Source organism: Alligator sinensis, unplaced genomic scaffold (assembly GCF_000455745.1).
Source record: "Alligator sinensis unplaced genomic scaffold, ASM45574v1 scaffold1107_1, whole genome shotgun sequence".
NCBI lineage: Eukaryota > Metazoa > Chordata > Crocodylia > Alligatoridae > Alligator > Alligator sinensis.
The window spans coordinates 333,434-347,096 of record NW_005842787.1 but is presented as its reverse complement, the minus strand read 5'-3'; the positions used below and the strand labels follow the sequence as shown (position 1 = coordinate 347,096).

Here is a 13,663-nt window from a genome sequence, read left to right as displayed (position 1 = left end):
TGACTGTATGTACTTAGCGTGAAAGTGGAGGATACTCATAGAGCTGATGGAAGGAGACGCTGCCTAACTAAATGTAGAGCTTTCTAGAAAGGTATGGGTGGAATACTTGGTATTGTCTCCTCACTCCTACAGCCACTCGGCTTTATGACCAAGCTAGAGAGTGGGAGAGTTGTGATTGAAATAAAATAAAGGTCAGCAGCAGCCAGCAGTTGTTTTCCAAGCATCTCCTTGGAAAAAGCATCTAGCTACTGTTTAAAGGCACTCTTGCATTCATGCAGTGTCTCTTTACGCAGAAAGAACTGTTACTTTTTTCTGGCACGTAAGAATCACACCACCAAGTATTGGGTGCATCTGCTGTAGGACACGGTGCAGTAAGTGCTTACTGTTGCATTGCAGTACTCTGCAAGAGTTTAGGCTGGAGGTGGACATTGTCTCATCTGATTCAAACTAGAAGGAAAACATTATGCAGGTAGAATGTAATGACCAAAACTAATTAACAGAAGACTATTTTATGTCTGTCCTATGAAAGCAAGACTTCAAATCTAGCTGTTGCCTCATGCCATTGTAACACAGCTGCTATCTGTACGCCAGGGCAAACTATTATGAGATTTAGTCTAGGTGATCGACTTCATCTTAGTTTGTGGTTTTTGACTTGTTAATAAAGCATTTGAGTCCCAAATATTAAACAGGGTTGTTTTGCTAGTGTAGATGGAGCCTGAGAATACTTGATAGAACAAGGGTTGGCAACATTTTTGGGCAGAATGCCAAAAACACCTCGACTTTTAAGATGTTGGCAAACCAGGGGCAGATGGAGGGGGAACCATGAGGAGTCTGATCCTTGTTGTGGCAGCACAGCCCCAGCCCCTTCCCCGCCATCCACCCTGAGGTGTACGTGCCAAGCAAAATGCCTTCGCATGTCATGTTCTGGCACCTGTACTGGGGGTTGCCTACTCCTGTGATAGAACAACCCTGCTGTTGCAGGAAGTACTTAGGGCCTCTGCTTTACATGGTATCCAAAAAAATGCGTCCAGCAGCCCAGGGCCTGCCTTAACACTGTGCTGGGGATTTGGCTCATGCAATCTGATGAGAGCAAATCCCAAGACACTGGCTGCAGGCACTTGTGTGTTTTGAATGAAGTTGCACTGTGTTTAATGTACTTAACGAATCAGCAGAAATGTAATGTTTGGCCTGCTCCCCAAATCTCGGGGGGGGCGCGGCAGTTTTGCTATAGGCCAGAGAAGCCTAAATGCTGTCATTCATTGGTTGTTTACAAGCTGCTTTTCACTTAATGTGTTATCTGCTTTGTCAGTACTTTATTATATGACAAGCTCAGGCTGGTGTTTAAAGCAAAAATATTCTTAGATGAAGCATATAGTAAAAATCTGCAATATATTTGTTTCAGGCTGAATTGTGCTCCAAGGCAGGGGGTTGCTTGCTGCCTGGCTCCGCACTGTAGCACCCTCGTGTCCCAGGCAGCCCCTGTCACCATTTATACTTGCGCTGCAGCACAGTTTAGTACTCTACTGTAAAATAGTACTGAGTCCAACAGTCCCTGACAATACTATCTCATGGCAGATTTAATTAATTTCCTGCACTCTAATACTAGTGCACGTATAGATGGTGATGCTTTACTGTGAAGCTAATTAGTCAACTCTGCAGTAAAGTGCACGTGCAGATGCATCCCTTATGTATTTTAGTTGAAAACTTGTTTTTACAGAATTGGTTTTTAAAAGTTTTGCATTTACTTGCATCACAAAGTAGTCCCTAAAGGTGTCAACTGAGGATAGGGCCCAGTGGTGCTCTGCAGGGATTATGCACATAAAGCGTGTTAATCCCTGCTCCAAAGAGCTCCCTGTTCAGGACTGGGGAAAAGGAAAAGAAACTAACTGAACTGCCTGAGGCCTTCCAGGATATCAGTGCTAGGAACAGGAATTGAACTCAGATCCTTTGAATCCTAGTTCAGTACCATAGATCTCATTTGCTCAATAGTCTTGGTTTGGAATTAAATGGAAGCCTTCATTCTCTAGGATAGTCATTCCATGCACTTACAATTCATCCTATTAATGTAAAAGTTTGTTTTTTAATGAAAATAACAGACAGCTCTCTTGGCCATAATCAGCAGTGCTTTTTATTTGTGCAGAATGCCAAATTCAGTGGTTCTCAATGTTTTTGGACTTGAGGCACCTCTCTATAAGTGTTGTGACTTGAATGGCACCCACTTAAAACAATTAAGTTATGTTACACTGCTTATCTCCTTCCAGAGGGTCCTGACAGTGGAGGTGGGGGATCACCCAGGCAGGGACAAGCCAAAGCCTGCACTTATCTGCTTATCTCCTCACACCTAAGGACAGGCTTCAATGGATCACTTGGCACCCAAGGGTGCCACATCACTCTGGTTGAGAATCACTGGCCAAATGAATTGACCAAACATATTTTATGTATTAGGGTTACTGTTGACACTGATATTGTCCCTGACTTAAAGCATGTGCATGTGGAGAACTTGGGGATAGCTCATTTTTCCAAAGCTAAATCTCTGTGGTTTTCCTAATATCACCACATACATTTCTCAAGAAGATAATTGAATGGTTTTGGGAGAGACTAGTTGTGTACATATAACTGCATAGATACCTAATGAATGCAACTGTCTTATCTGCATACAGTAGAATATTGCCTGTAAAACGGTCTCATGCTAAAGAATCATGAGACATACAAGTATTTAACTTGGGGATGGGCAGTTATTTGGGTTGGCAGGCCACTTGAAGAGTGTTGGTGACTTGTTGAAGGCCACACCCTCTCCCCTCCCCCCATGCAGAAGCCTGAGCCGACCTGCAGCTTTACCACGCACCAGCCCCCTCTTCTGACTGGAGTCCACCCTGCAGCTTTACCACGCACCAGCCCCCTCTCCTGACTGCAGTCCCCCCATCTGCAGCTGTTGTGCCTCCCCCAGCCATGTCCACATCTGTCCAAACACAGCTGGCAGCTTCCAGGTCATGGCTGTGGGCACAGGCGTGCAGGGCATGCTATAGCTGTGGGGTGTGACCAGCGTGGAAGCCTGAACCCACTGCAGCTGTAGCACGCCCTGCCCTCCTGTGCCCAGAGCCCTGACCTGGAAGCTGCCGGCTGTGTCCAGACTCGGGGTGGGGCATGCTACATCTTTGGGTAGGTTCATGCTTCCGCTTCCATGCAGGTGGCAGCCCATGCCGGAGCCAGAGCTGGAGCCACTGCCCGCCTGCAGGCTGGATCCATTCACTTGATGGGCCGAATGCAGCCTGCGGCCCATATTTTGCCCACCCCTGATTAACTACTTTCCCAGCAAATTCCCTATATTTTGAAGAAGAAAATGACCCACTGGTTTCTTTCAGTTTTTCACTACCATGTAAAAATCTATTTTGTGAATTTACTAGTTAACATAGAGAAGTGTGGGTGTATACTAAGTCTGTAGTCTGTTGTGCTCTGTGGCTTTTGTGGTAATATTGTAAATTACCAAAGGAGAAGGGAATGTGCCATTTTCTTCTTGCATGTAAGCCTGAAACCTCCTTTATGCTGATGTTTTCCTTGTTGTCCATCTTTTGTAACGTTGCACTAAAGCAGTGCCTTGTGCTAATGAAAACGAGAACAATTTTTAAATTATATTTGTTTTCTGTCTTGTTTTTGTCCAGTGGACATAAACAAAAATCCATTTCTAAAACAATCTGGTTGAGCCATACTCAGTTCTAACTTGTTGTTTTACTAGAACATGATATGATATTGTTATAGAACGAGCAAGCTATACACAGCTTCCACTTTCATTGTGCTTCGAGAAAAAAACTGCAGTCTTGAAAGCTGAACTCAGATTTCTCTTAGTTTTATGGCATTGTTTAATATACATCTAATATACACAATATACATAAACTATACATTCTAGTGTTTCTGCCATGGTTTTAAGTGAATTTCTGGACATTTAAACTGAATTATTTGCATGTAGTTCAGCCAAAGTTTGATGAAAGGAAGAATATGTCATGTAATAGGAGAATTGCTTAAGAATCTTAAGCAAAATCTCTGCCTTTCTGGTTTGGCTTTGAAGAATCTAAAATGGGTTGACTTTTTAACTTATGTTAAATTACTCATTACATTTTCTTTCTGAAGTAAGTAATGCTGTAGTAGTAATACAGAAGTGTAGCCTCAGCACAGTCTGAAGCTTTTATTGTAGCTTTTGCCCTTTTATTGCATAGGTCCTTTATAAAAAGCCTTTTATTTTATTCCCTCAATTCCTTACTCTGCCCAATACACATCCCAAATTCATGATTCTAGAAATGTTGACCATATGTTACCTTATTCTCTTGAATAAGCTATTAAAATGCAGTTGAACAAATATTTCTAGGCAGTTAAGTGGATTGTCATTTGACCTATGTTTATGATTTATAGCTGTGCCTTTTTGTGTGGGTGCTCATATGTTACTAACAAATGCAAATCTTATTTGGTGCTTTGTGGATTCTTCATATTCAGCACACACTTGTCATTGTTAAGAGGATAAGCTGAGATGATATCATTTAAGCAAAAATATTAGTATTGTTTGTAATTATGTTTTTGAACATTTAACATAAATGTAATAATCTCAGTTTCATAACAGAAGGTCAGAGTTGAGCTTAATTGCATAGAAGATTAGGAAGTGTTGAGTTCATATGTCATTCTTGTAGATTATAAAATAGGATTTACTAAATAGGTTATTTAAACATAAAGAAGAAGATTCTTTTTTTAGATAGGGCAGATGGCTTCAACAACTAACTAGTGATTTGTTTACAAGAAGCCTCTCAGCCTCAGCTGTATGTAAAGATCTAGGTGAAATAAAAGCAGGCAAAAATACACTTAGGGAAAATTATATATTTGCTTGGTTGGGGGGGCATATCTCCTCTCATAAAATATCCTATCTTAGAACAAAAACAAGTTGCATTTAAACTCCCTGAATACTCTCACTTCCTCATTATATATCTTCATCATTATTTATCTGCTTAAAAGCAGAGAGTATATGAAACTTAAGTATTACTTTTTACTATCATCCCCATCCAAACAGCTCAAGAAATGCACAGAGCATCTGCTCCTTTGTTCTGCCACTTAAAATTGTGTGGAGCCAACTCTGTGCTGCTTGTGTACAAAGGGTCAGCAGTTAGAAAACAATAAACTTAGGCCTGTTTTTCCTCCCTCACCATGAGCTGCTCATATATAGCTTTGATTAATATTTGAAGAAGTTATGTGAGTGCACTAATGTTGGAAGAACAGTAGGTCTCTTACTACAATAATAAAAACCCCACCCATTTGAATGGGAGAGGGTAGATATTTCAGAGCAAAGGGATCTACATAAAGAATTCTACTATCAAACCAGCAACAGCTACTAATTTGCTTGGATTGTAAGGTAGGCTTTGAAACTCCTTATACTACCTGCTAATACACACATTCTTAAATAAATTCTTAGCCTGCAAGATCCTATGGGGAAGAAAGCTATTGTCAGTATATATATACATGCACAGTGCCTAGCATGATGTCAGCCCAAGGGCATGAAGGCACTGCCACAAACACACACATAATGTTCAGCCACAGTGCCATGGAAACACCTAGATATTTCTAGCATTTTGTTTTTCTAATAAATGTTCTACTAAACCATGGCCCAGGGCTCTAAGGAGAATTGTAATGAGTCTTGAACATCTGGACCAAACTCGATAGGGAATTGTCATTATACTTCTATTTTCTGCATACAGTCGCTTCTGTATGCAAGTGTCTGTGGGGGCTGAGCACAAGTAAAGCAGTAATGGCACTTACTATATTTAAATTCTTTTGACTTATTCATCCAGGCAGCTCAGTGCAAATAATAATGTATGCACAAATAGAGCAATCTCTGGGTAGGTCTACCTGACAAATGTAGTGCGGTGCTAGGGTATCAGAGCTAACTGAGCAAGCCAGTTTGGCTTCCAGCAACAGTTTTAGCTGCATGAGTGCAGTACCTTGCCTCAATTGATATACCACATTCAGTGCAAGTTCATCCATAGCTGGGATTCCATGCTGTGCTGTGTAGATGTAGCCCAATGCTTTTGTGGTACCTGTTGCAGTAGTGGTTAAACAGGTCATACTATGTTAAGCTTCACCACATCTCAAATAAATAGAGAAATATTATCTCTATTTTACATTTACAAAGAGGCAATAACATATCCAATGTCACACAAAAAGTCTAAGTGAAGACAGGAATTGCACCTTATTCTCATGAATCTAAGGTTAGGGTTCTAACCTTGAGCAGTCCTTTTTTCTTGGTTCCTCAAGTATTTGTTTATAAGTGTTTTGATTGGGGGCAACTTGGAGAGAGAAGGAACATCCAACAAAGGTATAATAGAATTGAGATTGATGACAAGGTAAAACAAGTGAACCAAGTCAGTATCTTGCTGAAATGATTTGATTAGAGGTGCACTGATACATCAGTCCCATATTGGATCGGCACCTATATAAGGAAAAGACTGTATCAGCGATTGGCTTTTTTTGGCTGATGTGGCTGATAATGCTACTGATGAAATGTCCTGTGCATGTGCAGCCACAGTGCAGCACAGCACACAGGTGAACAGGAGCACAGCTCCTCAGTGTGGAGAGCAGCTGGGTCTGGCTGGTAAGTCTGTTGTGAGGCAAAGGGCAGGGCTCAGATCAAGGCCCCAGCAGTGAGGGAGGGAATGGGGCTGGGGCAGACGCTGCATAGCTCGGCTGGGGCATGGGACAGAGGTGGGGTGTGTGTGTGTAGGGGGGGTGACAGCTCCTGCCACTGCACGCACCCCAGGAGGGCATTGGGGGTGTATGCCCCCGGATCTGCATGTGGGGCAAGGGCAGGCTGCTGCTGCAGGATGGGGCCAGGGTGGCGCCAGGCTCTTCCCAGTGTGGGGCTGGTCCAGGCTGCGCTCGGGGTGGGCAGCAGCAACACTGGGAGGGGCCTACAGCAAATTTTGGGGCAGCTGCAGCACCTGCTGTAGCCCCTTCCCAGTGTTGCTGCCACCCACCCAAGCACAGCCCTGCCCAACCCCCAGCTGGGAAGGGCTCGGCACAGCCCCGCCCTTGCCGCACCAGATCTGGGGGCATGTGCCCCTCATGCCCTCCCAGCCCTGGTTGCTGACTGGTGTCTCCCCTGACCCCTCCCCCCTCGCCCCTTCCCCCACAACAGACTTACCAGCTGGACGCTGCTCTCCATGCCGCCTGGCTGCATATCGGAATCGGTTTGGTATTGGCTGATACGGCCATCAGTATAGGCCCAAAAATTCTCTATCGGTGCACCCTTAGAGTTGATGTAATCTTTTAATTGTTTTGCTCTGGACGAGCATACACAAGCAGTTTGCAGGGTCTGAAATCCTGAGGTTTGAGGCCCTGCAAACTGCACGCAGCACATGTGCACCCATTTGCCATGCTGTTATTTAGCAGCATGGTAGGTTTTTTTGACACTGACAGCCACGGGGGAAAAAAGGTGAGGCGCATGTGGCAGCAGCGTGTGGTGCCAGAAACTGGAGCCTGGCCTGCCAGAATCATGCTCTGGCTGCTGACCTGGCTCCGAGCAGCTCGCTCTGTGCCACTGCTGCCCTGAGAGGCCCCCAGGTAAGGCTGCTGGAGCCTCCCCTACCCCACCTAGGTTACTTTGCCAGATACCAGAGTGTGCACGCAGAGGCATGCCCTGGGGACATATAGCAGTGGTACATATGTGCTATTTGTCCATGGGAAACATGCACCCCTGCACATGGGTGCTTGTCAGGACACACCCTGAGCCCAACTAGCCAATGTATAGAGCAGGGAAGTGGATTTTCTGAATGGAGGATTAAGCAGATTAATGCTTTTAACAGTTACTTGAGAGAGAATCTGAGGAGTAAGCATTATTTGAGCATTCATGTGTTGCAGTAGGAATGGTGAGATGCGTTGGATCCATCTGAATGCCTATGACATGAGAGAGCTAGCAGGTCAAGATCTCATGAGCTCCGATTGTATTCCAGAAGCAGCTTTCTTCTTCAGTGCTCCAAGTAGCAGGCTGCTCCTGTCCCTGACTGGCAGGTGTCAGTGCCTGAGCAGGCTGCTTGAAAGTTAGGAATAGAATCTGTGGATTGAGGTGAAGGAGAAGGGAAGTAAGAGCTACTGAGCAACAAATGACATAAAACTTGATTAGTATTTACTAAGCCAGATCATATTTAATGCAAAAATAAGATAGGATAGTTGTGGCTGATGTAGGCAGGTAGGAAGAACATGTGGGTCCAAGACTGGCCAAAATATTTCAGTTTTATTCGTTAGTGTTTCATGGTAAGCATCACCATGAAACATTCAAGATCTTACCTCTTTGAGAAAGAGATTGTAATAGTATGTAGCATTGACCATGTTTACAAAGTACTGTTAAGAAAATCAACTGTTGTACCTCCACATTCAGGGCAGCGCTTCTACAAGTTGAACCCAAAGATCATATTTCACATGTACTGTTATGTGTGAATTTTACGAAAACGTGAAAATCAAAGCAAACCTCATACATTTCGTTCTATGGATACCAAATATAAAGCATTAAACCATTTAGTTGTTGCAGTGCTTTTTTAATACTGTCTATCTTGCCCTTGCCTCTGGATTAAGAGCCATTGTAAAATATTTAAACCTAATAGTGAAATTTTAGGGCACACCATCTTGTTTTAAATATTTTTTTAAATCTAGCAAAACAAGATTTATGACAGACAGACTTATATAGTTTAGATTTGTTTATAAAATTCTCTGTGCTTCTCTCCTTTGAGAGTGGGTTTTTCTCTGGGCTCATAAAGAGTGTGTTAAAGTACGTATGCATGTGTGAGAAATGCAATATGATAGGTAATGTCCTTCATTTCATTTTTTTCTTCTTTTAGACAGCAGAAATCATGTCACAGAAGATGCAAAAACCGAGTCCATCAGTGATACAGCTGATCTCGCCCTTCCACCTGAAATGCCAATTTTAATTGATTTCCATGCTTTGAAAGATATCCTGGGGCCACCTATGTATGAAATGGAGGTAACAGATTTCATTGTCTCCATTTCCAGCATTTCTTTCCATTCAAACTTGTCTATTGTGATTAGTTCTCCTGTCCTATTGCTGGTGACCCACGTTTGTGTGGTTTTTATATCTCTTTTAAATCTGTCATTGATAGACCTTGCTTCCTTCCCTTCACAAAGCCACTTCCCTTGCATCTTTTGATCTGGTCTGCTTGCGATAAGATTTATTTTTCACCTAAAAAAATTCAGTAAGTATGTTAATTGGTTGTGTAGAATAATGTAATAGTATGATTGCATGGTAGTAAAGTTTCCTGTAGCTGTAGTGAGGATGTGTTGTTTTTCTAAGAATTTTTTATAATTTTATTTTTACTCGTCTCAGGCAAGAAGCCCAAAGTAGAAGTCAAATGTCCGGTCTCTGAGGCAGGAGCCATAAAATGAACCCATGCTCCTAATTAAAAACAGCCAGTGTTTTGTAGGTGTAAAAACCACCACTCCATTTTATGTCAGTAGTTCTCAGACGTCTTAAAATAACTTGACTCCTAGTTATCAAAAAAAATGTTGACCACCACAGCTTCCCCTCCTGTTCCATAAAGACTGCTTTCTTTCCTCGTGATGGTCTGCTGTGATGGTATCCAACTACTACTGATTCGTCTTTGTGCGTTACAGTCGTTTTCTGTTTCACCTTTTGATCCAGGTAAACTGACTTTATAGCAGGTGGTGGTTATAGAACTCCTGCCCCTGGGGCAGGGAACTGGACTTGATCTTCAAGGTCCCTACCAGCCCTAATGTCTATGAAATCCATAAGTCGGTGTCCCATACCGCAGGGAGGCAAGCAAACAGTGACAGATGTGAAACGCCCTGTTGGCTTCCTTCATTCTGAAGAGGGGAGCAGTGAAGGAGTCATCCCTAGGGGAAGTGGAAACAAGGATAAAAGAGGAAACTTACACAAAAGATGAGAAGCTTATTAGTGGTCTCCCTTTGACCTTCCTTTTCCTCTTCTTGTAATGTGAGGCGCAGACTCTGAAAGGGTTGCAGGGATTGGGGAGAAGAATGTGTGGCATTAAAGAAGCTTTGTTTCTCCAGTAGAGAAGTGTCTGTATCCTGTAACTTCCATAGAGGTTATTCCAGTTTGGAACCAGTTCTAGAGTTGGCTATCAGTTGGAATCAGCTGCAAACAGCTCTGTTTGCAGTTCGGATATTTTTTGGCAATTTAAGCTTCTTCAAGTGTGTTAAAAGTTTTGAGGTTTTTCATGGATAAATATTGGAAGTAAATTTTTTAAAGTTTGGCGTCTAATACCACAAGCAGAAATATGCAGATACAGTTGCATATTGATATGCAGTTGTGTTCTTATGTAAGTTTGGATAAATGGGTTGTGTGTGGGGGGGGGATGTTCATCTGTGTGTCGGGGGGTGAAGTGGGCGTGTATGTGCACATGTTCTTTTGTGTGCACAATTGTTAAAACTTGTGCCTCTGCTTCCTTTCATGAATCTGCCAGCCTCCAACTTGGCCATATAAAGACTGGGTTTAATTTTTGTGTGACAAAAAGAAAACGCATGGAAATCGAGTATCGTAACCAACTAGAACTCTATAGAACTAGAGAGGAATCTAAAACTTTAAGTCCTTAATCAGGCTGGAATGTATATGTCTCTCTCTTTGTTTTCCATGTAATGCAATTTGAATTAAATGCAGATGTATCCTTGGTAAACATACAAGTTACTGCTTATGAAACAACTAATAGTTAATGTAACTGAGAGAGGATCATCTTCCAAGATAACGGATAATGTTCTTGGTTAGCAGTCATTAACCGTCTCAGGGTACGTAAGTATTAGGTGGGCTCCAGAACCTTTCTAGATAGTTTGGTTCAGGTGTTTTTTTATTTTTATTTTTTTTAATTCCTCAAGTGGCCCCTTGACTTCTATAACAGTGAAATTTTCTTTCTAATGAATTATCTCAAAAGACTCTGTGACTTCCTATGTAATAAGAAGTATAGTGCTTCTCAGAGAAATCATTCCATACTGGGTACGCCTGGTCAACCTATGGTGCATTTTTGTCTAGCTGGCCTTAAGAGCTTCACCACTGACCTGCATTGTCATCTCTAATAAGATTAATAGGAATTGCCTTCACTGTCTCTAGGTCAGTTGGTGGCAATGAGGAATTGAAAATCTAAAGAGATTGGATTGATCTGCTCCCCCCCCCCCCCCCCCCCAACTACATAGCATAGCATAGAATACTTTTAAAAATAGGGCTATTTTAATAAAGTATCCCTATCATTGTAGCTGACATCTCCCAATAGAGAGGGATAGAAGAGAACTTGGCTTGTAATTGTAGAATTAGTTAATTTGCAACAAACAAACAGTCATTGCATAATGCCTTTAAAGAACAAAACCTTGATTCCCTAGGGTGCCATAGGTGAGTAACCTCACTGGAATAAATCCTTGTAGTGAGGCTTTGGAACTACTTTTAACACCAGCTTAAAATCATACTGTTGTGATGCATCCTAGCACAACATAGTCTCAGAGCTTTCAACCATTCCCCAAGTTTGGAAGCATTATATTACTCTTACTATATGTTCACGAGCCCCAGTTTGGAAGACTTATTTCTCTAAACCCCCCCTTGATTCAGTTTAGTTACTAAAATGTTCTCAATGTCAAGTTGAAACCTCACCAGAATAATTATTTCCTCTGCAGATGTGGAAATGTGAGGGTGGAGTGAGTAGAATGATGGAGTACTGAACTGGGAAGGGAAGGCCATAATACCATGGAAGTTGTCACATACCATGGAAGGTGCATGGTTCTAGATACTAAAAATATATTGGGTTGCATATAAAAATGGTGGTCTTCTGTATCCTGGCACTTTTGAAGGAAACTACCTAAGACAACGATGTTACAATGACTTTTTGCATGGAAGGAAGTCTTGCTTGATTAGTCTTGCAAGGGGTGAAAATCAAGACTCTCCTGAGAAACAAGATAGTTTCCAAATGCTAACAAATAATTTGAAAATATCTTGGCACACACATTATGGCAGTAGTGATATTGTAGCCATGATGGTCCAGGAAATATCCAAGAGGCAAGGATTTTTGTGGGTGGAACCTTTTATTATCCTCAGTGCATGGTTGGGATAAACTTAGACAAGCTTTTGAATGCAGTATGTATTTGTCAGCTACACTGATGTAAATCAGACATGCTGGAGTTAATTGTGGGAATTCTGTTATCTTAAACATGGTGACATGAGCCAATATAGTGTTTGTTTGCATATTGATTCCGCAGAAGAATTTTTTTTACATAAATATTTCTTCCCTTGAATGAGGGGAGGGAGGTGTTAGTGTGTAATGGCCTTTTAACTATGCTCATTGTTTTTAAAACAGTATTTCTCTGTTGCATTACTTCTAAACAGTTTTTTGTCTGTTTTTGTTTTCTCTGTAAAAAGTGATAGCTTAGTGCAAGGTTTGGCAAGGATTTTGGGCAGAGTGCCAATAACATCCACAACCTCGATTTGTGAGATATTGCCATGCCAAGGCGAATGGAGGGAACTGCGAGGGGCCCAATCCTTGTGGCAGCATAGCCCCAGCCCCTCCCCCACTGCCCATCCCAAGGCACACGTGCCAAGCAAAATGCCTTCACGTGACACCTTCTGGCACCCGTGCTGGAGGTTGCCTACCCCTGGCTTAGTGTTTCATGGAAAATGTTTTGAAGTAGGTTGTTTGTTTACATTTAATCCTGTGTCTTGGCAGGAATCATGGGTTCGTAATCAAAGAGAAAACAGCCTTGGGACTGAGTATGGGGTTGTTTTTTTTTTTAAAAAAAAAAAGCCTTTTCTGTGAAATAATAAAAACAGAGGTTTATTCTAATCTTTAAAGTTATTCCATGAGTGTATTCTACTTGAAAAGTAACAAGGGATAAAAGTAATTTTTGGCCAACGGTTGTTTTAAAATATAGAGGTTTCTAAGTGTAGGAAATACATTAGACTTGGAATATAAAAGATCAAGCAATTTGTTTAGAATTGCGCTCTGTTGCTTTTTAATCCTAACTGTTCCTGTATCTGAAGACAACCTCCACAAATCCTACCCTCAGTTATAACTGAGGAAGATTCTGAAGTTTGGTATACCATGGTTCACACAAGAGATTTAGATGCACAAAATATAGGCATAATAGGATCTTAGATTGGTTCTAACAAGTGAACAGAAATATTTTATCTGGCTGTTAATCACGTCTTTAGTATATTGTGCAGATGCATTTAAATTTCTTCAGCACATTAGTATTTTTTGAGCACATTATGACATTAATACCATTTTGAGTACTATTTACTAGAGTTGGTTCCTGAGAAAATAGACTACAGACTATCCTTTTGGTGGTAGTACTCGGCAACTAATACTCACTGTGGCCATTGAGGATCTAGCCCAGCATTCTTGGCACATTTAGACTGGTATTAACCATGTGGAATAACTTTTTACTGCATGCCAAAACACACAATCCCTGTTGTAGATCATTGGTAATAAACAGCAAAATGGAGGTGAATGTGAAAATGTTAGAGTACTGTATAATGAGAGAATAAAGCAGTCTAGTTATAGGGAATACTGACCATGGGAAAGGCTGCTGCTTAATATTTACATCTTTTGAAATCTCACAGGTTCACACTCCAATTAAAACCTCAGTTAGGGGTCACATAAGTCTGAAT

At 41.7% G+C, this 13,663-nt stretch overlaps 1 protein-coding gene across 1 annotated transcript in view; it reads left to right on the top strand.

Annotated features, from left to right (window-relative positions):
- The window catches only part of LONP2 (lon peptidase 2, peroxisomal), a 78,462-nt gene that overhangs the window by 51,512 nt on the left and 13,287 nt on the right, over nt 1-13,663 (top strand). Inside the window, exon 11 of the mRNA XM_006034971.3 lies at nt 8,865-9,007. Within this exon, the coding sequence (XP_006035033.2) occupies nt 8,865-9,007 (143 nt within the window). The remainder of the gene's footprint in view (nt 1-8,864; nt 9,008-13,663) is intronic.